The sequence below is a fragment of the Canis aureus genome, chromosome 16, assembly GCF_053574225.1.
Source record: "Canis aureus isolate CA01 chromosome 16, VMU_Caureus_v.1.0, whole genome shotgun sequence".
NCBI classification, from domain to species: domain Eukaryota; kingdom Metazoa; phylum Chordata; class Mammalia; order Carnivora; family Canidae; genus Canis; species Canis aureus.
Genome location: NC_135626.1, coordinates 25305169 through 25333110, shown reverse-complemented (window position 1 = coordinate 25333110; position 27942 = coordinate 25305169). Strand labels below are relative to the sequence as shown.

Genomic DNA, 27942 nt, shown 5'->3' with positions numbered 1-27942 from the left:
TACAATTAAGACACAAAGAAGCAAATTGAAAACAACTACACTTCTTTAATGTTCTTCGTGTAACAATTGTTATAAGTTGTTTTTCAGTAAAAAGTATTTAGAAGACATCATCTATAAGAAAGTGAACAGGAAGCTGAAACTATAAAACTAGTAGTATTTTTTTTTTAACAATACCTATAATGATCTGCACAAGTAAGACTTTTTTTAAAAAACTCTCACTAGAGAACTTGGGAATATTAATACCAGGAACAAACCATCTGTAAATGACACATAAAGAAATATTTTACAAAGATTAATTAAATATAAAAATAAAATATAATCTAGAATTCTAATATGTATAAATTCTATTTTTATAAATAGATATATTCTATCTATAAATTTATAAATTATTTAAAAAGTTATGTTCCTTCACATTTAGGAATTGAATTCTGATAACCTGTGAACAGCAGGCATATGGTTCACTACAAGAGAATTATATGTACTTGTCTAAGCAACTTCCAATTCACATCAGTGAATAATAAGCATCTGTTATATAATCAGCATTATGAAAGATATCTTTCCTGAACAAAACTATTGCATCTCACAAAATACTAATTCAAGCATTCTATTCTCAAATCATGATCTTATCCTCAATCAAGTCTGCTCAATCACTTCCATTATGAACCATTATCTGACTTCATTAGGCCCTCTGGTCCAATGATCCCCTGCCTTCTCCCTATAAGATGATATACTGACACTCCTTCCATCTTATGGTCTTTGATCAATCATCTCAGTAACTTCTGCCAGAAATCTACAGTCTCTGATCTTCTTTGGGATCTCTGCATGGCACCCATCTCACAAAATCTCAATCCTAGATGAAATCAACTACTCACTATCTTGGTATATTCTATGGCAATCAAGTACTGTTATAGGAATATCACACAATTATACAGACTTGGTACCTCTACAAATTATCTCTAAAAACCTCAACTGGACACTCAAAACTACACAGCAAATTCACTCTATTTTCTGGAACTTCATCCATAATTTCTTCAATGACTTTCTTTAGCTTTCTCCAAGCCTTGGCTCCATCCAATCTCTCCTTACTCAGCAGATAATCTGTCTCAGACTGCATAGGGAAACTAGGAATTTCCTGTTGCCAAAGACCTGCGTGCATCTGTCCCACACTGTTCTCCTTCCATCCTATTACAAACATTTTTCTTTCCTTCTGTCCAGAGTAAGTTTCTCCATCTGTGCTCTGGGATCCCATTCTCCTCCACCAACTCAGAAGCCTTTTTCTAATCATTTATTTCCTGTATCTTCAATACCTTCCATGCTACTGGATATTTTCAATGAGCATTTAAACATGCTGAAGAGTCTCCTACTTTTAAAATTTTTCAAATAAATCAGTGCCAGGGAATTTTAGATGTAAATGACAAAGGTAAAATTAGGAAAACACAAGTGGATACTGTAGAAGCACACTTTCATCATCATGGTCCAGGGAAAGACTTAATAGAACACCAAAACTCTCTACATAAAAGGCTGACAAATCCTAGTATATTATCTATTATATTAAAATGAAGAACTGCTAAGCATGAGCTACCCTTGCCAGAAAAGTCAAAAGGTAAGCCAAAGCAGGGGAAAAGAGACTTCTAATAATTATAATCCCACAAGGACTCATTTTATCCATGTAACAATTAAAAATCAATATGAAAAAGATAAGTCATTAGAAAAACAGGCTGGAGACATGAAAAACTCTTCAAAAAAAAGACATCCAAATAAATCTGTCATCAATAAATATGAAAAGTGGCTCGATCTCATTTGTAACTAAGGAAGAATTGATTAAAATTACAATGACAAAACCAAATATTGGCAGGATGTAAAGTATTACTTATTTATTGCTAGTGAATGTAAATCAGTACAACCACTTTGGAAAACAGTTTGACAATATATATCCAAATTGAAGATACAATGCCCTTTGACCAAGTAGCTCTACCCTAGGTATACACTCATTAAAATAAAGAGAATATATATGCCAAGAGACAAATACAAGAATATTCACAGCAGCACTGTGTTTTCTTTAAGTAATCTCTACACCCAACATGGAGCTCAAACTCACAACCCCAAGCTCAAGAATAGCATGCTTTTTCAACTAAGCCAGCCAGCCATCTTCATAGCAGCATTATTTGCAAAGATCCAAAAGCTGGAATCAATCTAAACGTCCATCAAAAGGAAAGTGGACAAGTGGTATACTGAAACGATGGAATACTATTCACCACAGAAAAATAACGAAACACTGCCATACATCATAAAATGGATGAACCTCACAGACATAAAGATCAAAAGAAGCCAGACACAAAAAAGACTATATAGCAAAAATTCTATTCATATGAAATTCAAAATCACTAAGCAATTAAGTAACAACATTCTATTTCTTACCCTGGATGATGGTTACACAGGTGCTGGATCTATAAAACTTCATTCTTTGATCCATATTTTGTATTATTTACCATGATATATTTGCACAACAAATAAAGTTTTAAAAAATAATAGGTTGAAACAATATCCCTCTCTATTTGACTTCATTATTCTCCTCTCCTTTTAGAAGCTAATAACTTCATTAAGTTGTTTATAACTGCTATCTCTTCTTCATCTCTCATTTACCCCAAATCCATTTCAAAATGCTTTCTACCCCAACACTCCTCTCAAGTGACTTCTGTTGTGCTCACCAATAATCTCCAAGTTGTTTGTATGCAATGTATGTTTTTTAGAGTCCATCTTATTAGACAATTTAGCAGCAATAAACAACACTCACCATTTTCTCCTTAAAATATTTTCCTTTGGTTCTCCAGGTATAACCTCCTAGTTTTCTTTCTATCACTCTAATCATTCCATGACCATTTCCCCCACTGGCTCATTCTGTTCCACCCACTCTTTAAATACTGGAGTTGTTCAAAGCTAATTCCTAAACACTGTTCTCACAGTATACCTTTCCAAGTGGTCTCATTCCATCCACTACTTCTGTTAGTATATGCCAGTGACTTTCTCAACATAGGTTTTTGGATGTCTCAGTGGAAGACCAATTTTCACCTAAAGATCATGACTGCCTCCACAAACTTGATCTTCTGAACAGCATGATTATCTAGCCAGTTGGCAAAATCAGAAATCACCTCTTCCTTTCCTCTTACAACAAATCTATCAACCATCTATCACCTGTGTCTTCCTAAGCAGCTCTCTTCTTAAACCACCACTACCCTGTCCATTATAACATCAATTCCAAAAAGCATGAATTTTTTAATGCTAATTTTCTTTTGGCAGGAATTCATTGGCATAAAGTTAACAGCACATGATTCTATATCCAGGAAAATTCAGAATTATAAACTTATTTTCCAAGGGCATAATTCTCTTTATACCTAATATTTACATGGTCTTTTATATTTTTCAATGAACTTTGATAAACAGATCAGTTTATCTAACATACAAAATCCAGTTTTATGTGCAGAGTAGGAGCCAATTTCATTTTACATTGACAAGAACAAATTAGGTATAATGTACTCAAAGCTGAAGAGAAATCTCAGGATTCTTGACACTCAATCCAGTCATCTTTCTACTACAACTACCATCTTAAGGTTGTTACTTTTAGAAGGGCTCAAATGCCACATATAAAATCCTAAGGTCATTATATGAACAAAATCTCCTTTCTCTTATTTTAGATTCTGCTTAGTCACTTGTACTATTTTTCTTTCTCTGGATGGTGGCACAGCAGACCTCATCACTCTGGAATATACTCCTAATTTTGTAAAAATTATAGGCTATTCTTCAAAACTGTTATAGCTTTAAGTAATCTTTATTCTTTAAATTTTCTTTATATCCTCTATTATACCATCACTGTTTATTGTCCATAACCATTCTTTATCTTCTTTACTGGTTTTTTTCTTATTTCACCCCTAAATATGGATTTTACAGTCTATCCCATAGAGACATGCAGCATTCCTTTGTAGTTTTACTCAACTACAACATTCTCCTTTCATTCACCCATCCTCCAAAACCCTATCCACTCAGTGTACTCTCCCTCCTCAGAAAAATGTTTGCAATTGGAGAGTGGAGGCCCACTGGGTTTTCTGGTCACCTAAAAATCCAAGTTATATTGGGCAGCACAGGTGGCTCAGCAGTTTAGCGCCACCTTCAGCCCAGGGCGCAATCCTGGAGACCCAGGATCGAGTCCCGTGTCGGGCTCCCCGCATGGAGCCTGCTTCTCCCTCTGCCTGTGTCTCTGCCTCTCTCTGGGAAATAAATGAATGAATGAATGAATGAATGAATGAATGAATAAATAAATAAATATATTTTTTTAAAAATCCAGGTTATAAAGTGAAATTAGATCTTTCTCCCAAACCAGCTGCTTCTGTACTCCATGTGGGTATGATTAATAGCAGCAACGTACTGCCAATACTCAGTCTAAAAACTGAGTTATTTTCAGTAGATGCTAATAGGTGAATGAGGATTAAAGCAAAAAGAACATTTCAAGCAGAAGGACTCCTGTACAAAGATCTTGAGTTTGGAAAAGTTCTGTGTCATTAATGACCTGAAAGCCAAGCAGGAAAAGTTCTGTGTCATTAATGACCTGAAAGCCAAGCATAGCTTTTGAGGGGAGATAGTTAGATGGGAAAAGGATTAAGAGTTTCAAGCACGGGCAGCCTGGGTGGCTCAATGGTTTAGCACTGCCTTCAGCCCAGGACGTGATCCTGGAGACCCGGGTTCAAGTCCCACGTCAGGCTCCCTGCATAGAGCCTGCTTCTCCCTCTGCCTGTGTCTCTGCCTCTCTCTCTGTATCTCTCATGAATAAATAAATAAAATCTTTAAAAAAAAAAAGAGTTTCAAGCACTTATGAGACATCTAAGTGAAATGTCTAGGAGTTAGCTGACATGTAGACCCAAGCACAGTAGAGCAACAGAGGCTTGCAGCAGCTATTATCTTTGGATGCCTCATATACTTCTTACTCTATGCCTCCTCTTTCCTGGTAACTGATCTTACTCCCCATCAAGCACAGGAACAGGCACATAACCAGCTGAGCCAATTCTAGCACTACATCCTTGGCCCCTGCAACCATTCCAGTAACTGGAAGATAATCTTTCTGGATCACCCAATGAATACTCACTCTTTCCTCCTTGATCACAGAGCATAATTATAAAGGTATGAACAGAAAGCTTTGAGCAATCACTGCTCCAACCTCATTAGAAAAGTCAAAGAAGAGAAGCAAACATTCAGAAAGAAGTAGTGACACAAAGTGAATGACTAGAAGTTTCAAGCCAGGGCAGCCCCGGTGGCGCAGCAGTTTAGCGCCACCTGCAGCCTGGGGTGTGATCCTGGAGACCTGGGATCAAGTCCCACGTCGGGCTCCCTGCATGGAGCCTGCTTCTCTCTCTGCCTGTGTCTCTGCCTCTCTCTAGTCTCTCATGAATAAATAAATAAAATCTTAAAAAAAAATAAAACAGAAATGAACATTTGATAAATATAGCTAGATTAAAAAAAAATGATTCTCTCTCCCTCTCCCCATCCCCTTCACACTCAATCGCTCTTTCTCTCTCTCTCTCTCATGAATGGATGGAAGGAAGGAAGGAAGGAAGGAAGGAAAGAAAGAAAGAAAGAAAGAAAGAAAGAAAGAAAGAAAGAAAGGGAGAAAGAAAGAAAAAGACGAACACAAATAGACAAATTCAAGAAATGCTGTAAGAGACTGAGGAAGTAAGGGGAATCAAATATCTTGGTAATCTTTACTATTGCCTTAAACCTAACAAGTATACACACACACTCCTAGAGCCAGAGACAAAAAGTACATCCTTTAAAAACCTGGGCCAAAATTTCATATCAATATGAAATATCAATATGATACAGAAAGGAAAGATCAAAGGACATGTAAGTGTGCTAAAGTATTTAGAGGAAAATGTATACATTTAAAAGTTTAATAAATCACCTGGGATATGGGATACTATGTTTAAAACGATCACTATAAGCTCAACAGCACATATACACTAAAATAATTTTCAAGCAGGATCCATCTACATTTCCAGATGCATTTTACTTCAATAAAATAAAGGTTTTATGAAATAGTCACCAGCAATTCTTACTTGCTATTAAACACACACACACACACACAGAAAACCATGCTAAGATTATTTTGATGAAAAATATTTTCTAAACATTTTTGGTTACTGACATGAACCTATGCCTTTAAAAATTATTTTTGGCACTTTGCATATGTTGTACAACAAGCTTTTGTTACTACCTGGAACTAATATTTCCAAGACCATGGCCACACTTACTTTTTTATTAAATCAAGGAAGTTCGCTAATGGGCACCTGGGGGGCTCAGTCAGTGGAACATACAACTCTTGATTTCAGGGTTGTGGGTTCAAGCCCCTCGTTGGGTATAGAGATTACTTAAAAATAAAATTTTAAAAAGAAAAAAATAAAGTTCTCTAATATCTTCTGACATGCAGAAAACAAAAATATACTTCTAGAAGAGAAGGAAGAGTCTGAATTCAAGAGGAAAAGATGACAGAAAACAAAAGAATAGTTATCTAATTAATAAAGAGGGAAAGGAGAGTAGGAGGACCCTATGCTTGTTTTGTCTCTTGAACATAGCTAAACAAATATCAAGGGGCGGGGCAGCCCTGGTGGCTCAGCGATTTAGTGCCACCTTCAGCCCAGGGCCTGATCCTGGAGACCTGGGATTGAGTCCTACGTCGGGCTCCCTGCATGGAGCCTGCTTCTCCCTCTGCCTGTGTCTCTGCCTCTCTCTCTCTCTCTCTCTCTGTGTGTGTGTGTCTCTCTCATGAATAAACAAATAAAATCTTTAAAAATATATATAGGGATCCCTGGGTGGCGCAGCGGTTTGGCGCCTGCCTTTGGCCCAGGGCGCGATCCTGGAGACCCGGGATCGAATCCCACATCAGGCTCCCGGTGCATGGAGCCTGCTTCTCCCTCTGCCTGTGTCTCTGCCTCTCTCTCTCTCTCTGTGACTATCATAAATAAATAAAAAAAAAAATTAAAAAAATAAAAATTAAAAAATTAAAAAAAAAAAATATATATATATATATCAAATCATTTGAACACCCAGGAAATCAATCCGAGTACTGAGAGAACAAACTGCACAATTAGAGGCAAAAAAGAGGCCATATCATGGGAGGCAGGAGGTACAGAGATGTGATTTGGGGGAGCAAAGAATCACCAGTGCTGCAGAGAGGAGGGAGCCCTGATCAGGAAGAGAGGTGAAAGAGCGAGAGAGAAGGAGGGAGGGAGGGGAAGGGAAAGAGAGAAAGAGAACAGAGCTCAGGGCATTGCGCAAGAAAAACACTTTCCCAAAACCACTGACAGGGAAACAAGAGGGACTGATTATTTCGAGTTTTATAAGCAATGGAGTCCAAAATTAAGTTTTAGAAGTCTGCGCCACCAGCAGGTGGAGCCTGGAGGATACAATGGTGCTCTTGTGAAGGAAGGCAGAGGCCCAGAAGCAGACAGCATGATCTGAGGATTCCCTGGGTCACACTACAGAAACAGTACTTCTTTAGAGTGAATTTGGGAGAGGTGGCACTTTGGGGGGACAAAAGAGCCAGGGGGAAAAAAAAGAGCCAGGGGGCGCCACTGAGCTGCCCCATTCACTAATATTGGAAGAGTAGAGGGCAGCTAACCTGGACACCAGCTTTTGGTCATGTTTTACCATAAACTCCAAGCTTCTGCACATTCATGCAACTGCCCCTCTGGGACAAACCAACACTAGCCACAGCTCAGTGAGACCCTAATCCTCATGAGAGGATCGGCATGAGTCTGAGCCACACCAGGTCCCTAGAATTGAGTTTTGAAACCCAGTCAACAGGCCTGAGATAAAAAACAAGAGCACTGCACCACCAGGTGGGCAGATGGCTCAGACACAGACAGGATGAAGACAGGGATAAGACAGAGCTGGGGACACAAGAGGGGATATTGTTCAGACTTCTATGAGGGCTGCCTGAACAGCAGGAGGGGTAAATGCCTCTCTCCAAGGCCTGGAGAGTCAGTTGATGCCATTTTTACCCCCGTTCATCAGTAGAGATGGATTTCAGTGCCCACAGTGGAGGCCTGAGCCACTTACACTGAGCTCCAACCCCTGCGCTCTACAGGTGCTTCTATACTAGGACAAGTGTACCTGAGAGTCAGAGCAACAGTAGGCGTGCCTCTCCCGGAAGACCAGCACAAATCCCCAAATGCACCAAGTCTATTGACCACAGATACTGCAAAGCTTCAGCTCTCCAGGAAACAGAATCTAGCCTCTTCTAACAAGCAAGCCAAAACATAGTTAAAACTCACCATACAGTGGACAAGGTCCAAACACTCCCAACTGCAGGCAAGAAGAAACGCTACAGAGGACTGACCTGAGGGGAAAAGCAGCAAACACAACAGCAGAGTACACCAGAAACACTTCCTGAAGTACCAGGCCCTGGAGAGTACTGGATGTCTTAAGATAGCCATTACTCTCAGGAACCGGAAACATAAAATGCTTCCTAATACAAAGAAGAAACCTAAACAAAATGCCAAGATGTAAGAATTCATTCCAAAAGAAAGAACAAGAAGAGATCACAGCCAGGAATCTATTCAAAACAGATATAAGTCATATGCCTGAACCAGAATTTAAAACAACAGTCATGGGATCCCTGGGTGGCTCAGCGGTTTGGCGCCTGCCTTTGGCCCAGGGCGCGATTCTGGAGACCCGGGATCGAATCCCACATCAGGCTCCCGGTGCATAGAGCCTGCTTCTCCCTCTGCCTGTGTCTCTGCCTCTCTCTCTGTGTGTGACTATCATAAATAAATAAAAATTTAAAAAATAAAAAATAAAAAATAAAACAACAGTCATAAGGATTCTAGCTGGGCTTGAGAAAAGCACAGAAGACACCAGGGAGTTCCTTTTTCCAGAGATAAAAGACCTAAAAATTAGTGAGGCCAAAATAAAAAATGCAAACCAGGATGCAAAACCAACTGGATGTCATGACCACAAGGATAGAAGAAGCAAAGGAATGAATAAGAGACACAGATGATATACTTAAGAAAAACAATTAAGCTGAAAAGAAGAGGGAAAGAAAAATATTGGATTACAAATGCAGACTTAGGGAACTCAGCAACTCCCTAAAGCATAGTAGCATTCATATCAGAGGAGTCCCAGAAGAAGAAAAGAGGGAAAAGGGGGTAGAAGTTTTATTTGAGGGATCCCTGGGTGGCGCAGCGGTTTAGCACCTGCCTTTGGCCCAGGGCGCGATCCTGGAGACCCGGGATCGAATCCCACATCGGGCTCCCGGTGCATGGAGCCTGCTTCTCCCTCTGCCTGTGTCTCTGCCTCTCTCTCTCTCTCTCTCTCTCTCTCTCTCTCTGTGACTATCATAAATAAATAAAAATTAAAAAAAAAAAAAGAAGTTTTATTTGAGCAAAGTATAGCTGAAAACTTCCCTGATCTAGAGAAGGAAACAGACATCCAAACCCAGGAGGCACAGAGAACTCCCATCAAAATCAACAAAAGCAGGCTAACACCAAGACATATCCTAGTAAAACTTGCAAAATACAGAGATAAGGAAAGAATCCTGAAAGCAGCAAGGGAAAAAAAAAATCCCTAACCTACAAGGGAAGTAAAGGTTAGCAGCAGATCTTTCCACAGAAACTTGGCAGGCCAGAAGAAAGTGGCATGATATATTCAATGCACTGAATGGGAAAAATATGCCGCCAAGAATACTTGATCCAGCAAGGCTGTCATTCACAATAGTTGCATTCAGCATGCAACTCTTTTATTTTTTTTTTAATTTATTTATTTATGATAGTCACACAAGGAGAGAGAGAGAGAGAGGCAGAGACATAGGCAGAGGGAGTAGCAGGCTCCATGCACTGGGAGCCTGACGTGGGATTCGATCTTGGGTCTCCAGGATCGCGCCCTGGGCCAAAGGCAGGCGCCAAACCGCTGCGCCACCCAGGGATCCCTCAGCATGCAACTCTTGATCTGCGGGTCATGAGTTCAAGCCCCATGTTGAGTGAGGAGCCTACTTTTTTTATATATTTTTTTTATTTATTTATGAGAGACAGAGAGAGAGAGAGGCAGAGACATAGGCAAAGGGAGAAGTCGGCTCGTAGGAGCCCAATCTGGCACTCGACCCCAGACCCCGGGATCACACCCTGAGTCAAAGGCAGATGCTCAACTGCTGAGCCACCCAGGCATCCCGAGGAGCCTACTTTAAAAAAAAAAAAAAAAAAAAAAGAGAAGAGGGGATGGAGAACCATTCACCATGCTAACGGATGTCAAAAGAAAGCCAGATTAGCCATATTTATATCAAACTAGATTTTAAACCAAAGACTATACCAAGAAATGAAGAAGGGTACTATATCATAATAAAGGGGTCTACCCAACAAGAAGATCTAACAATTGTAAATATTTATGCCCCTCAACTTGGGAGCACCCAAATATATAAACAAATTAATAACAAACATGAAGAGGGGCACCTGGGTGGCTCAGTGGTCCTGAGATTGAGTCCTACATCAGGGTCCCCTCAGGGAGCCTGCTTCTCCCTCTGCCTATGTATTTGCCTTTGTGTCTCTCATGAATAAATAAAAGCTTCAAAAAAAAAAAGAACAAACATGAAGAAACCCATTGATAATAATACAATAATAATAAAGGAATTTAACACTTATAGCAATAGACAGATCATTTACATAGAAAATCAGCAATCAATTTGAATGACACATTGGACCAGATGGACTTAACAATACATTCAGAACACTTCATCCTAAAACAACAGAATACACATTCTTATTGAATGCACGTGGCACATTCTCCAGAATAGAGTACATACTGGGTCACAAATCAGGTCTCAATAAGTACAAAAAGACTGAAATCATTCCATGCACATTTTCAGACCACATGCTATGAAACTTGAGGTCAACTATAAGTAAAAATGTGGAAAGACTGCAAATACATGGAGGTCATAGAACATCCTATTAAAGAATAAACAGGGACGCTTGGGTGGCTCAGCAGTTGAGCACCTGCCTTTGGCTCAGGGCGTGATTCCGTGGTACTGGGATCGAGTCCCACATTGGGCTCCCTGCATGGAGCCTGCTTCTCCCTCTGTCTCTGCCTCTCTCTGTGTGTCTTTCATGAATAAATAAACAAAATATTTTTAAAAATAAAAAATAAAAAGAAATAAATAATGAACAGGTTAACCAGGAAATTAAAGAAGTAAAAAAAAAAAAAAAAAAATACATGGGAGCAAATGAAAATGAAAACACGACAGTCCAAAACCTTTAGGATGCAGCAAAAGCAGTCATAAGAGGGAAGTACATAGTAATACAGGCCTAACTCAAGAAAAGCAAAGTCTCCAAACACAACCTAATTTTACATCTCAAGGAGCTAGAAAAAGAACAGCCAATAAAAGCCTAAAGCCAGCAGAAGAGGGGAAATAATAAAGATTAGAGCAGAAATAAATGATAAGAAACAAACAAAAAAACTACAACAGATCAATGAAACTAGAAGCTGGTTCTCTGAAAGAATTAATAAAACTGAGAAACCCCTAGCCATACTTCTCAAAAAGAAAAGAGAGAGGGATGCCTGGGTGGTTCAGCAGTTGAGTGTCTGCCTTTGGCTCAGGGCATGATCCCAGGGTCTGGGGATTGAGCCCCACATCAGGCTCCCTACAAGGAGCCTGCTCGTCCCTCTGCCTATGTCTCTGCCTCTCATTCTCTCTCATGAATAAATAAATAAAATCTTTAAAAAAGAGAGAGAAAGGACCCATATAAATAAAATCATGAATGAAAGAGGAGATATCACAACCAACACACAAAAAAATACAATTATAAGAGAATATTATGAAAAGTTATATGCCAACAAATTGGCAATCGGAAAGAAATGGATAAATTCCTATAAACTACCAAAACTAAAAAGGAAGAAATAGAAAATTTGAATAGACCCATAACCAGCAAAGAAATTGAAACAATAATCAAAAACCTCCCAACAAACAAAAGTCCAGAGCCAGATGGCTTCCCAAGGAGTTCTACCAAACATTTAGAGAAGTGTTAATACATATTCTTTTCAAACTGTTTCAAAAAATAGAAATGGAAGGAAAACTTCCAAACTCCTTCTATGAAGCCAGGATTACCTTAATTCCTACTCTACTAAAAAGTAAAATTATAGGTCAGTATCTCTGATGAACATGCATGCAAAAATTCTCAACAAGTTACTATCTAATCAAATCTAAGATTACATTAAAAGAATTATTCACCACAATCAAGTAGAATTTATTCCTAGGCTGCAAGGCTGGTTCAATATTTGCAAATCAGTCAATGTGATACACCACATTAACAAACGGATAAGAACAGTATGATCCTCTCAATAGATGCAGAAAAAACATTTGATAAAATATAGCATCCATTCTTGATAAAAACCCTCAACAAAGTAGGGATAGACAGAACATATCTTAACATCATAAAGGCCATATGTGAAAGACTCAAGAGTTAATATCATCCTCAACAGGGAAAAATGGAGAGCTTTTCCTTCATGGTAAGGAACAAGACAGGGATACCAACCCTCACCACTGTTATTTAACATAATACTCAGCAATCAGACAACAAAAAGAAATAAAAGATATCCAAATCAGCAAAGAAGTAGTCAGACTTTCACGATTTACAGATGACATGATACTCTATGTAGAAAACCCAAAAGACTCCACCAAAAAAATTGCCAGAACTGATATACAAATTCAGCAAAGTTGCAGAATACAAAATCGACGTACAGAAATCAGTTGCATTCTACACATCAATAACATAGCAGCAGAAAAATTCAAAGAATCAGTCCTATTTATAATTGCAGCAAAAACCATAAGATACCTAGAAATAAACCTAACCAAAGAGGTAAAAGATCTGTACTCTGAAAACTATAAAACACTTATAAAAGAAAATGAAGATGACACAAAGAAATGGAAAGACATTTCAAGCTTATGGATTGGAAAAACAAATATTGTTTAAAAAGTCTATACTACCCAAAGCAATCTACACATTTAGAGCAATCTCTAGGGATCCCTGGGTGGCGCAGCGGTTTGGCGCCTGCCTTTGGCCCAGGGCGCGATCCTGGAGACCCGGGATCGAATCCCACGTCGGGCTCCCGGTGCATGGAGCCTGCTTCTCCCTCTGCCTGTGTCTCTGCCTCTTTCTCTCTCTCTGTGTGACTATCATAAAAAAATAAAATAAAATAAAATATTTAAAATAAACAAATAAATAAAGCAATCTCTATCAAAATACCAACAGCATTTTTGACAGAGCTAGAACAAATAATTCTAAAATTTGTATGGAACCAGAAAAGACCACAAATAGCCAAAGCAATCTTGAAAAAGAAAAGCTGGAGGCATCACAACTCTGGACTTCAAGGTATATTACAAAGCTATAGTCATCAAGGCAACAACATGCTACTGGCACAAAAACAGACATATATAGATCAATGAAACAGAAAACCCAGAAATGGACCCATACTATATGGTTAACTAATCTTCAACAGAGTAAGAAAGACTATCCAATGGAAAAAAGAAAGTCTCTTCAACAAATGGTTTTAGGAAAATTGGACAGCAACATGCAGAAGAATGAAACTAGACCATTTTCTCACACCATAAACAAAAATAAACTCAAAATGGATGAAAGACCTAAATGTGAGACAGGAAACCATCAAAATCCTAGAGGAGAAACCAAGCAGCAATCTCTTCGACCTTGGCCATAGCAACTTCTTACTAGACATGTCTCCAGAGGCAAGGGAAATAAAAGCAAAAATGAACTGAACTACTGGGACTCCACAACAAAAAGCTCTGTACAGTGAAAGAAACAATCAACAAAACTAAAAGGCAACCTATGGAATGGGATTTGCAAATGACATACCTGATAATGGGTTAGTATCTAAAATCTATAAAGAACTTATCAAACTCCACACCCAAAAAACAAATAATCCAGTTAAGAAATGAGAAGAAGACATGAATGGACATCTTTCCAAAGACAACATACAGATGGCCAACAGACACATGAAAAGATGCTCAACATTACTTATCATCAGGGAAATAAAATCAAAACCACAGGGAGATACCACCTCACAGCAGTCAGAATGGCTAAAATTACCAACACAGGAAACAACAGATGTTGGTGAAGAGGTGGAGAAAGGGGAAACCCCCTTACACTGTTGATGGGAATGCAAACTGGTGTAGCCACTGCGGAAAACACTTTGAAGGTTCCTCAGAGTTAAAAACAGAACTACCCTACAACCTAGTAATTGCACTACTATTTACCCAAAAGATACAAAAATGCTGATTCGAAGGGACACATGCACCGCAATGTTTACAGTAGCATTATCAACAACAGCCAAATTATGGAAAGAGCCCAAATGTCCTTTGACTGATGAATGAATAAAGAAGATGTGGTGTGTGTACACACACACACACACACACACACACACAGAGGAATATTAGTCATCCAAAAAGAATGCAATCTTGCCACTTGCAACAATGTGAATGGAGCTAGAGTGTATTATACTAAGTGAAATAAGTCAGTCAAAGACAAATATCATGATTTTACTCATATGTGGAATCTAAGAAACAAATCAGATGAACAAAAGGGAAGGGAAAAAAGAGAGTTAGGCAAACATAAGACTCTTAACTACAGAGAACAAGCTGAGGGTTGATGGAGGGGAGGTGGGAAGGATGGGCTAAAAGGGTGGTGGGTATTAAGGCTCTTGTGATGAGCACTGGGTGTTATAAGTAAACTAGAATTTAAACAAAAACTTTAATAAAAGAAGAAAAAGGAAAGAGGAGGGAAAATATGCCAGTAAACAAGACAATCTAACAGTCATAAGAAGAAAAGACTAGAAAAGAAAGTTAAAAATATAAGCTTTCAAAGAGAAACACAGTAGGAAAAGTTTATGTGTCATAAATAATCACCCAAACTAATGAATATTTTATTCCACAAAGAGAGTCCAACAAGTTGCCATTATTTGAATGAACCACTAATAAAGAATCCAAAATTCAAAAGAAACCAAGCTGCAGAAGTGCAACTTAGCTTCTAAGGGATATATATATATATATATATATATATATATATATATATATAACCCCCACACCGCATTACCCCACACCCCTTATTGCTGCCAAAACCATGGGCTGGGGGCTGGGGCTGGATGGACAGACACCTCCCCCTACCCAAACCCCTCCTGTGTGTGGTTGGAAAACTTTTTTGTTTTTTGGGTTTTATTTTTTTTTCTGAATAAAAAAGATTCTACTAACAAAACAAAACAAAACAAAAATATATATATAGAGAGAGAGACACCTAGGTGGCTCAGTGGATGAGGATCTGCCTTCAGCTCAGGGAGTGATCCCCAGGTCCTGAGACCAGGTCCCACTTTGGGCTCCCTGCAGGAGCCTGTTTCTCCCTCTGCCTATGTCTGTCTCTCTCTGTTTCTCATGAATAAATAAATAAAATCTTTTTTAAAAATTAAAATTAAAAAAAATTTTTTAATAAATAAATATACATGGTATCACATTTTTTAAATTCCTAGAGGAGCTGAAGATTCAAGAGTATGATATCAGTCAAGGTCCCACTAGGAGATGAAATCAACTCAATGTGTTCATAATTGGGAATTTAGTGAAGACAACTGTTCACACAGACGATAGAATAGCTGAGCGACCAGAAAAGGAACTCTAAGGCTGCTTATTGCATTAGCAACAGCAGGAAGCCACGACCAGCCCTAGGCTAGAGACACACAGGAGTGCAGGGTGCTGGGTCAGCTGGCAGAAACTAGAATACCAGCAGAGCTGCCTAGAAGAAGCCAGAAACACAGAGGAAATGCAGCCACTAACAGAGGAGAGGGAAGAGTACTCCTTCCTGTCTTCCTCTCGTTCAATTTCTCACCAGCGCCTCCCAAACTCAGAAAACAACAGACATGGTATCGTGGGCAACAGACACAGGACAGCCACCTTACAAGCAGCAACAATGAAATGGAATATAGAGGGTGCCTGGGTGGCTCAGTCAGTTAAGCATCTGCTTTCAGCCTGGGTCACGATCCTGGAGTGAAGAGACTGAGCCCCACATCAGGCTCCCTGCTCAGAGGGGCTCCCTGCTTTTTCCTCTCCCACTATCCCTCCCCCTGCTCTTTCTCTCTCTCTCAAATAAATAAAATCTTATAAAAAAAGAAAAAGAAAGAAATGGAATGTAGGAACATATATGAGAACAAAAGGCCCAATTCAGACATAACTCTGTTCAGGACTATTAATTAACAGTCCAAGTATTTGGACTATTAATTAATTAATAGTCCAAAAAGTTCAATAGTAATGATCACTATGCAGTTATAGGGGATCCCTGGGTGGCTCAGTGGTTTAGCGCCTGCCTTTGGCCCAGGGTGTGATCCTGGAGTCCCAGGACCGAGTCCCACATCGGGCTCCCTGCGTGGAGCCTGCTTCTCCCTCTGCCTGAGTCTCTGACTCTCTCTCTGTGTCTCTCATGAATAAATAAATAAAAACTTTAAAAAAAAAAAAAACTATGCAGTTATAAATCCTACACATCTGATCAAACCTGAATAATTTATTTTCTAAGAAATCTATGTCCTAGGCACTATATGTTATAGCTAATTTCAGATTTGTACAATAGAATATCAGTTCCAATGAAGTTTCTGTAGCGTGATTATGTTACTTTTTAAATTAAAAATGAATTTATTCGGGTAGCCCAGATGGCTCAGCGGTTTAGCACCACCTTTGGCCCAAGGTGTGATCCTGGAGACCCAGGATTGAGTCCTACGTCGGGCTCCCTGCATAGAGCCTGCTCTGTCTCTGCCTCTCTCTCTCTTTCTCTCTCTGTCTCTCATGAATAAATAAAATCTTTAAATAAATAAATAAAAATGAATCTATTTTGAAAACTAAACAGTTGCTGTAAGAGAAAGTAACCCAACTGAAGTTAAGAGTTCTCTTATGGAATCAAGTCAACCCCAAACAAGCATAATTCATAAGTCCCAAAAAAGTTAAAACCATACCATTTAAATCTGCATTTTCAAATCTGACCCAGACTATTTTCTCCTTTTCTTCTGTTAGAGGTGTTCCACTGTAAGCCTGCATAGTAAACAGAAATGTTTGAATAAAAATGTTTTACAGCTCTAATATTACTGATGTTCAAGACAAAAACTAACTTAGATAAAACCAACCTTATCCCTCTCCAATTTCACCAATCCTACATCTTTGGAACCAGCACATTTTGTGATATTTTTATTCCTAAAGAAAGTTATCTAGGAGACTGACAATCTTGATTAAAGGAATTTAAACTATTAAAAAATTGCAGAAACCTAAAATATGATGATCACAGTCTATTAAGAAGCATCAGTATATGGGCAGCCCCGGTGGCGCAGCGGTTTAGCGCCGCCTGAAGCCCGGGGTGTGATCCTGGAGATCAGGGATTGAGTCCCACATCAGGCTTCCTGCATGGAGCCTGCTTTCTCCCTCTGCCTGTGTCTCTGCCTCTCTCTCGCTCTCTCTGAATAAATAAATAAATAAATAAACCTTAAAAAAAAAAAAAAAGAAGAAGAAGAAGCATCAGTATAATGCAAAGGCACTCAAAAAACTAAATCAACCCCTATGTTGGCCAACAAATAAGAAGGTTTAAGAAATAAACAAAACTACCATGTGTATCTATTTAGTCTCAGGTGTTTATGATCAGGTAGTTACACTCTACCTAGAATTTTCAAAGTATTACTTCCAGCTTGCCTTCAGTTCCAGTTGGAAGGCAAGGGCCAGAGTTGGGGATGAAAAAAAGTACAGTATTACTTTTTGTGTCTTTGGTCTGGCTTCTAGACCCATCCTATTAGCTGGTTTCTGCAGGCCTGCAAGGTTCACAAAGATAAGCATAAACTGCCATGAAATCATAAGAAAAGTGTCAAGGGTATCCATCAGTATTCAAAGGGAGTCATCTCTCCACAAAGCAAATGTTTCTAAAGTTTTTAAACACTATATATATTTACAAGTATTTAGAATGTCAACAAAAGACCTTTTCAATTATGAAGTGGTACTCAGTTCACAAAACAATGATTTAACATAAGCTATACCAGAAGCATACAAAAACTACCATCCTGCATATAATCTGAGTTATATGTGACCTGCTTTAAATTTCCATACCAATTTACAGCCCCTGTACTGCATCATACAAAGTATTAATTTGTATGATAACTGAAAATCATCTACATTGAAAATACTATTAAAAGAATTACTTTAATAGATTTACAACAGAAATGATCTTACAAATCCTTACAACTTCATTGTCTTAAAAAAAAAGTGAGATGTGTATCAGGTAATCAATTCCTTTGGAGAAGAGGGAAGCCTACATTACAGCCAGCTAATTCATAACTTTATCTTCAACCACTACGTCCTCGCCTACTTCCTCGTCTTTGGTCTTGCTCTTCTCATCTTTGAAAACTTTTTTAAAAATATACTTTAGGGGTGCATGGGTGGTTCATCGGTTAAGCGTCTGCCTTCATCTCAAGGCGTGATCTAGGGTCCCGGGAGCCAGGCCTGGGCCAGGCTCCCTGCCCAGGGGGAGGTGTGCTTCTCCCTCTCCCTCTGCCTCTCCCCTTCACTCCTGGCCTCTCCCTGCCCACACTTGTGTGCTCTCTCTCACTCACTCTCTCAAAATATTTTTAAAAATAAACTATATTTCAGAGTAATTTTAATTATTAAATATAGGGCAGAGTTCCCAGCCCTATACTCCCTCAGCCAGTTTCCCCTAATGTTAACTATCTAAAAAATCCAGCCTTACCATGCATGGCCCATTTGTCAAAACTATGACACTGACATTGATGCAGTATTATTAATTAAACCGCAGACTTTATTTGGATTTTATCAGTTTTTCCACTAATGTCCTATCCCTGTCCCAACATCCAATCTAGAATAGCACAGTGCATTTAAGACAACTTCTTTTTTTCCCCCCACATCGCACTCTCCTTTAAACTGGTAAAGCAATAACGTTTTTCAAAACTGTCTTTAGGATAGTATATTTATTATAAGGCTGCTTATCACCTGCAGCATTATTCAACATTCCCCGAATTCTTTTGCAACATTTACAGGATGCTCTCCTTTGATTTCTGAGCAATATGCAAAACAAAACAAAGCTGAATGAGGTCTTTCAGTATTCTGAAAATTCTTGTTTCTTGAACTTCTTTTCTTTCCCCTTGGGGGGGGGGGTAGAATAAGACTTTCAAAACAAGCCTTGTATATTTTTGCTTTGTCTTCAAGTTTCCCTCTCTCCTTAGCAGACACAGTATTCTTTACTAAGCATTCTTGAGACAATTCTGTGAGGCTAAGGCATTTGAGGGCTGCTTCTTGTGTGCCTTCCTGAAGGTCTGCATGAAGGTGGCATGTGTAAGGTATTTTACTCTAAGTGAAGCACATACTTACCCACCACCCATCCACCTTTCACTTGCTATCTTAATGTAGGTCAGAGCACCAATTATTAGCCTTCTTTATTCAACCAAGATCCAGCTACTTTAGCCTATTTATTTATTTATTTATTTATTTATTTATTCATGAGAGACACACACAGAGAGAGAGTCAGAGACACAGGCAGAGGGAGAAGCAGGCTCCATGCAGGGAGCCCGATGAGGGACTCGATCCCCGGTCTCCAGAATCACGCCGTGGGCTGAAGGCAGCGCTAAACCACTGAGCCACCGGGGCTGCCCTAGCCCTCTTATTTAGAATCAAAACTTTCACCCCCTTATTTACAGGATTTATTCATTTCTCCTTTTATTCCTTACCAGGTTTCTAACATATCCACACATTCATAAGCATAAAGTTATTGCTGACCTTTATTTTTTTGATTGTTGAACTTTAAAAGGCACAGTTACAATCACTATAGACAAGCTCTATTTATATGCTGTATGAATATATTTTACTTTTTTTTACTGTAGAGAAAATAACCTTCATTGTGCCAAAAAGTATAATTTCTAATTACAGCAAATCACTCTATAGGGATCACATACCATAATTTGTTTAACTGCTACTGATAATTGGGCTGGCTACAATGTTCTACACTGAAAATGCAGAACTTTCACACACACTGAAAAGCTCTGAGCCTTGGGGCACCTGGGTGGCTCAGAGGCTGAGCATCTGCCTTTGGCTCAGGTCGTGATCCCCAGGTCCTGAAATCAAGTCCCTCATCAGGCTCCCCGCAGGGAACATGCTTCTTCCTCTGCCTATGTCTCTGCCTCTCTCTGTCTCTCTCATGAATAAATAAATAAAATCTTAAAAAAAAAAAAGTTCTGAGCCTTAACTTTCTTCTTTACTGAATTATTTTTTAGCAGATGTTCATAGGTAAAATTATTAGAATAAAGAGCATAGCTAAGGGCATCTACTAGTCATAGTAACATCTGTTGAACACAATGGGAATTCACTCTCTGTAATAGCTGAAGAAGTCGACACTAGTCTAATAACACATTTTCTCCCTTTTGTGGGTATCTGGAAACTCAGAGAATAATCTCTAAGCTCTAGGAATTTGATGATTTCCAGAATAGGAGTTGGAACACATCAGCAAAAAATATAATTTTCCAAACGGCTGAATGCAAAGTACCACTGGGGGATTCTGGATTAAATGTGAAAAAAGAGGCCACAGGTCACCAAATCTGGCCCGCCACCTATGTTTATAAGTAAAGTTTTATTTTAATACAGCCATGCCTTTTCCTTTACATAAAAAGCAGTGTCAAGTAGTTGCAACAGATATTATATGAACTGCAAAACTTATCTAGCCCTTTACAGAAAGTTTGCTAACTGCTGCACAAGATCATGAAGCCTTAAGGAAAGGCACCAAATATCCCTTCAACTTAACACAGTGCCTGGCCCATAGTGGGTACTCAAGTCAATGTCTGCTGCCTGTATTTTTACTTTCTTTCCAGGGTAAACAGAAAAATGACTTGTATAAAATAAATTTCTTGAATAAATATTCTAATTCTTAAATCCATAACTACAACTTTACTTACATAGCTGCTACTCTGATCCAAATCTTCATAATCAATTGTATAGATTATCCCCTTCCTCACTTATAATGCTCAAAAAACTAAATCTTCTACCTCCAGCATTTTTACCCTATCAGTTTTAACAGCTCCCTATTTTTAATCTATTAGTCAATCTGGTATTCTTATTTCTCTCTATTCCCTTAAAGCTCTCACCACAGCCTCTCTCCTCCAGCCAATAAAAACTGCTTGCTACGCAGGGTTTCCACCAACACAAAAGGTGCCTTTGTAAAAATGTGATTAAAGAGGCACTCTAGGGGTAGGCAAATGACAAAACTTTTTAAATGCCCCTTCTTTGGAACTACCTCATGCCAGGGCTCAGGGTTTAAGAGAAAGAGCAGTTTGTAGAAACCAGGTTGGATTTCAGCCCCCGGATGCTCTCTAGAACTGGCATTCCATGCAGAGTCCAAGATGCTCTGCCGCCACAGCAACTCTGTTGCCCTACCATACCCAGCTAGCCCGTTTCCTCCAACATTAAATACCCAACCTTTCCGTTCATTTCAACTGCTATTTCCAGTGTCCTTTAGAATTTGACTCTTACACTCTTTCTTTGCTATGCATTCTCTTAGCAATTACATATTCAGTCTGCACTATCATGTATAACACTTACTGATATGCTGCTGTAATCTCTGCTTGTTTCAGCAACTTGACTTCCCTTAGTAACCAAGTTCCTCAGAAAAGGAAAACATTTATCATTCCTTACATGCCCCAGAGACCTTGTCATTGTGACCTATTTCCATTAAAGTTATCTGAATGTGATAAGGGAGTACCCACATTCTCTGATACCTTCCCTTATTTGATAAATACAACTTATGTAATATAACTGAAGTCTGGGTTTTAGACTTTCCTAGGATGCTGTCAGAAAGCTGGGACATTGGATCTATGAATTCCTGTTTTGAACAGCACAGTTAAGATACCCTGGCAGTCAGGAAATGCTGACACCACCACAAGGAGAAAATACCTTTCCCTTCAGGAGTTCCACTCAACAGAGCTTCCCACAGCCACTGTTCCACAAGAATCACTGGAGGTTCTCACTACAGACACAAGTTACTGGATGCCACCTTGATTCCACTGAGTCAAACTCTCTGGGACGGGGCCTGGAAATTATTATTTTTAACACACATGCCAAGTGATACTTATGTTAAATCTGGACAACAGTGCACTAGATATGATCCCAAGAGGGCTGCTCTCATTCCTTATTCTTACACTTATATAGAGAGAACTCTAAGCTAAAGTAACAAGGCATACTCCACTTGGCATAAATATACTGCTCAATATGAAGGACATGTAGATTTGTGCTCAGTGTGGTATTTAGTTAATATACTATCTAGTTAATGATATGCAAAATATATACTTTGCTTTCATCACTTCAGACAGGCAACATTTAACTAGGACAAGAGAAAGGTTCTGGAAATAGAACCCAACTACAGAGTCCCAAGTCCTATCTCTCAACTAACATCTCACCTTGATTCCTCTTAGAGAGCAAGTCCTGAGGAATAATAATTGTGCCACTATCAGTACAAAACTAAGGAACATGTAATACTAACAAGTAAAGTTCTACCCTGCCAATGCTCAGGATGCTAAAACATCAAAAGTCTTTCTGAAGTTGTTGATACTAGTGTCAAGTTTAGGAAAGAGAACATTTCAGAACTTTCCTGGCCAATGGTAAAATCGACTATTTCTGAAACTATGCAGACACTTACCTGTGGCACAACATCCTGTAGAAAAGTCACGACACTTTCCATGTAGGACTGCTCCCTGCAAAAGGGTGAAATGGATAAAAATTTATCCTCACAGCTTAAAACAAAACATGGAAAAGCTCTTTCTACAAGCCCTCATAAAGTTACTCATAATATAAAAAAAAAGAAAAAGACTAACTCTCATCAACCGGTAATTCTGCTATCCCACTCTCTAGTTTCTTTGTAGACGTTACTAAATGAAATGCAAGTGATATATTAATATTTTTTAACATTATCTATTCTGAAAAGTCATGCTCTCTTAATTTGACATAGATATTCTAACCTGTATTTGAAGGAGTGATGACACAAGGCTAAAGTAGGACCTTCCTCCTCCTGAGTCAAAGCAAAAGAATTCCCCAGTCAGGGCAAGAAAAAACTGTGGCTGATGACTCAGTATGTAGTGACCTTCTCTTTAGGTTGATTATGTACCTAGTCCCTTACCTGTTTATAGGAAAACCAATCTGTATTTTGCTGCAGGCATAGGCACTAAGAGATACTAGGAAGTCCTCACAGAACTTTTGCCGTAGGTGAGACATGAGAAAATATTAAAATGCATAAGTGAAGAAAAATGATACTGTTAAGGTCACTAAGATATTTTAAATGGTAAGTATATGGATACCAGGAAGTGGGAAAAAAAAATCCTTCAAGATACCAAATCAAATTCATTTCATTTCATGTGAAAAATTACATTTGAAGAAACTCCTCTGAGTTATCCTAAATCCTATAAAAAAGCAATATGCCTTAGATGGCTACAAAAACTGATTAGGCGGAAAAAACAAAAACACACACACAATTTGATTAGGCCTGCCTCTCCAACCTCATTTTTCTGCCACTGTCCTCACTCTGCTTGGGTCATACACAACTTCCATTCCTAGAATACACCAGGCTCTTGGAGTCAAGACCTTTACGCCAGCTTTCTTTCTGCCTGGACTCCTTCCCATACTCCTCCATCCCTTTCATTTCTCCAGCTTAAGTGGCACCTCCTCAGAGAGGCCCTTCCTGACAGCCTGAAGTCAGACTCCCCACTGTCATTCTCTATCCTAGCACACTGTGTGTACTGTCAAAGCATGTAATCTCTTTACTTATTTACTGTTTCCTCCACTAGACTGTAAACTCTACTGCAGAGAGGACTCCAACTCTTATACTTACTTTCTATCTCCAGAATCTATAAGCCAGTACTGCAGGCATGGAGTAGATGCTTGAGCATTATTTGTTAAAAGAGTACAACTTAATAAGAGATTTTTTTGAAAACACTAAAATTATGTGTTGAATAACAAAAAGCCATATAAGTTGAATACTATTTAGTGAGGCAACATACAATACTGCCAAAGCACACAGACTCTGGAGACAAATCTGGTTTGATCCAGGCTCTCTTTCTTGGCTGTTCCCAAGGACAATTTACTTAATTTCTCCCTGCTTTGGCTTTCTCACCTGTAAAATGAAGACTGAAAGAGTACCTAATTCATAGCTAATAATATGTCATGGTCCACAGTTAGCAAAAAAATATGGCCCGGGGAAATACAGGAGGGGAAAAAAGAAGTATTATAGAAAAATACTTAGGGGATCCCTGGGTGGCGCAGCAGTTTGGTGCCTGCCTTTGGCCCAGGGCGCGATCCTGGAGACCCGGGATCGAATCCCACATCAGGCTCCCGGTGCATGGAGCCTGCTTCTCCCTCTGCCTGTGTCTCTGCCTCTCTCTCTCTCTCTCTCTCTGTGACTATCATAAATAAATAAAAAATTTTTAAAAAATATTGAAAAATACTGGGACACGCGGGTGGCTCAGCGGTTGAACGTCTGCCTTTGGCTCAGGGCAAGATCCTGGGGTCGGGATCAAGTCCCGCATCAGGCTCCTTGCTGGGAGCCGGCTTCTCTCTCTCTCCCTTCCCCCCACCCTCCCCCTCTCTGTGTGTATCTCTCATGAATAAATAAATAAAATATTTCAAAAAATAAAAATAAAAAAAATAAAATGTACCTTTGATTCTAATCGCCCAAACTCTATTCAGCCTTTAAAGTACACTAAATAAAACATTTCAAAAAATAAAAATAAAAAAAATAAAATGTACCTTTGATTCTAATCGCCCAAACTCTATTCAGCCTTTAAAGTACACTATGTTAACTTCTTAATAAAACCCTTTAGGATCTAAAATACTAAAATATTTCCACTGAATACTCCCACTAAAAAACTCCTTTGCAATTCTCTTATTTTGCTAGCATCTTTTTTACTGATTATAGTGACTCCAGGTATACATATCTTAAAACCACATTAGATCATATGCTCCTAGATATGATCTAGATAAATAGGCTTTGGCAAAGAACACTTAAAATACAGAATGTACTCTTTATGACACTGACTGAAACTTTCTGACTGAGACCTAGATAAGAGACACATTATACATCAGGATCTGGTCAACATATACATACAAATGAATAGCGTGTGTCACAAAAGAATACTCCCAATATTATGTACTATTTTTATGTTTAATTTTTTAAGTAATGTCCTGATCCACTGAATTGATTTAATGAGCCACCAATTTTTGAACCTGGAGTTTAAAAAAACATTACTCTTTAGGATTTAGCACAGTACTTTTGATGTACCCTATAAATGTGAATACATTAACTTGATCCTCCATTATTCGTTTTCTTTGGCCTTGGCAATATTTATCATCCTGTAAAGCCAAAATTAAGTAGATTCTACAAAAGTAATCAATGTTCAGGAAGGAAACCTGAATGTTAGTTACTATGCTGAGCAAATTTTCTTTAGCTTTTAGGCTTATCTGAAATTTGCTTACGTGACAGCCTGGGGGCGAACCACAACTCCACCAGTACAACGACTGGGTCTTCTCGGAGAATCTGTAGCCATAGCTTCATTCACTAAACCTGTTGCCAGCACAAAGAGTTTAAAAAATGGATCATTATTGTTGGGGATAGATGTTTATGATTGCTCACTAGAGATCCCTTACCGAAAATGCCTAAAATGCAGGAAACCCTCCCAGTAATTCCCATTACATCAAAAAGGGGAGCAATTAGGAGAGGAAGTAGATAAAGTAGTTTTCTAATTATCATGACATTTTATTTGGACTAAGCCTCAGAACCAAAAAACTAGTTAAGACTCTTTCTGGTCCCTCTGCTCCACTGTTAACATAAGCTAGAAAGGTAAGAGATGGAAAGTCTAGCACAAGATCTCTATAAAAATAAATGTGCTAAAAATAATAATAAAAATAAAAATAAATGTGCTATCTCTAATTAAAGCCAAAATTAAAGAATGTACTAAAATCTTGAGATAGTGAAAATACACATGGCACAGTATTTGAAGACCTGATGGAAGAGTAAGGTAATTAATATCTTCCAACTAAGACAAATGGGAATCTATGAGCAAGACTGCAGATTATAACTATGTATGGTGATAGACGTTAACTAGACTTATTGTGGTGAACATTTCACAATACGTACAAATATCAAAAGATTATGTTGTACACCTAAAACTAATATAATGTTATATGTCAATTATAGCTACCAAAAAAAAGGGGGGGGGGCTGCATGGTCTATAATTTAAGAAGAGTTTTTAAATCATATTTGTCAATCCTCTGCTATTGTAACCTAAACACGAGAATCTAAACAAATAATAAAATCTTATATGACATTAGAAGCCCCTTATCCTTTCCTGTCACATCGCTGAACCCTGATCCTTGAATGTCCAATCAGCATCTGAATCACTAGGAAGGTTTTAAGAGCATCTAGTGTACTTGGTTAAGGTTAAAAGAGGATTGACAGCAATATTAACGATCTCTTACAGGGCTCAGGAAAGTCCACAGCCTGGAACTAATCTTGAAAGCCCCTAAAACCATCACTTCTAAGTAGGGAGTATTTCAACACCTTATTTGAAAATTCCCAAACTGATGGGTCCCATCTGCTACAACAAAAACACCCTCTGCCCCACGCAGCCCAGGTACGTATCTTCGCCACTAGCCCCTCAGTCCACTCATTTCCATTCCACCCCTTATTTCCCGAAACACAGCCTCTCAAGACATGTCCTTTAAGGGCCCTGTCTCCTGAGGACGACCCTCGCCAGCCCCTCAGGCCCTACTTCCCCGAAAGACACTAACACAGCTCTGCCCACTTAACCTCCAACGCGGAGCCACCGCTGCCCCCCGCCGCCCTCTGGCCCCTTGCCCTTCCTCCCCTCCCCCTCCGATCTCGACAGCTCTCCGTCGTCGAACCCCTGCCAGCCGAGCCCGCTCCCCTCACGCTGCTGGCCCCTCATCCCCTCCAAGCCTCCCCAAAGCCACAGCCCCGCCAGCCTCTCACCGGCCGCCCCGCCGGTAAACGCTGTTCTCCAGCTCAAGGCTCACTGTTTGGAGTCTCCCCTTGTGATTGACGGCCACCACTTCCTACCACGCCTCGGCGGAACTACTTCTCTAGCCAATCCCAGAAGGAAGCTGGCGGCGGCCGGGCACCGCCCTTGGAGGTCAGCTTCGCCAACCAGCAAGTAGAAAAGAGGCGGACCCGCCTCCTGAGTTTAGCCAATCCGCTGGGGCTCCAGGGAAAACAAAACAGTATGTAAGTTCGGGTGAAGCCGAGCTGTCAGGTTCGGTTGCGAACGCAGGCGAGCAGGGGGAGGCAGGAACACGTCTGTTTTTCCTTGCAGACAGCACACCTCCGTGGCTTTGTCAAAAAGAATCATACCCCAGACTCCTATGCGCTTCAGCCGAGCGTCCCGGGATGCGAGCCGGAGGTCGGGGAACTGGTCTGTTTACATCGAATTCTCGCGACAGCCGGTTCGAAGCCCAAAGCACGTGGACATGGCAGCTGCCAGTCACTCCCTGCTGGCCACTCACCCATCCCGAACCCGCCTTCTGCCCCGCCCTTTTCGATGTGTTTACCTTCCGGGAGCCTAGGCTGGCGGGCGCGGTGGGCAGCCCTGGAGCCTCGGAGGTAGAGATGTAAGAGGGGCGCGGCCGGGCCGCGTGGCCATCTGACCGAGGTTTGTGCAGCCCGCCTGCCTCCTTCCTCACCTGTTTCCGTCTCCCCTCTAGAAAGGATTGCGATTTCGCTAGTGTTATTTGTCATCACGTACATTTCTTTTATACTAATGATAACAGTTATTGATTTATTGAACGAACGCCCAGCGCAGTCTTAAGCACTTCATAAGTATCATCCAAAG

The 27942-nt window shown here is 39.5% G+C and overlaps 1 protein-coding gene across 11 annotated transcripts in view; it reads right to left on the bottom strand.

Annotated features, from left to right (window-relative positions):
- BCAS3 (BCAS3 microtubule associated cell migration factor) overlaps positions 1-27522 on the bottom strand; it is a 591271-nt gene extending 563749 nt beyond the window's left edge. For 5 of the 11 annotated variants that reach the window (XR_013354264.1, XR_013354262.1, XR_013354263.1 and 2 more), the window contains exons 1-4: positions 27087-27521; positions 25571-25658; positions 22746-22800; positions 17029-17104 (exon numbers count right to left, since the gene is read on the bottom strand). Coding sequence is in view for 8 of the 11 variants with exons in the window: in XM_077852357.1 (XP_077708483.1) it covers positions 17029-17104; positions 22746-22800; positions 25571-25641 (202 nt within the window). In the remaining 3 variants the exon portion in view is untranslated. Of the gene's footprint in view, positions 1-17028; positions 17105-22745; positions 22801-25570; positions 25659-27086 lie in introns of all 11 variants that reach the window. The other 6 variants (XM_077852360.1, XM_077852359.1, XM_077852363.1 and 3 more) reach the window with 3 other exon arrangements.
- Positions 27523-27942: the final 420 nt, after the last annotated feature.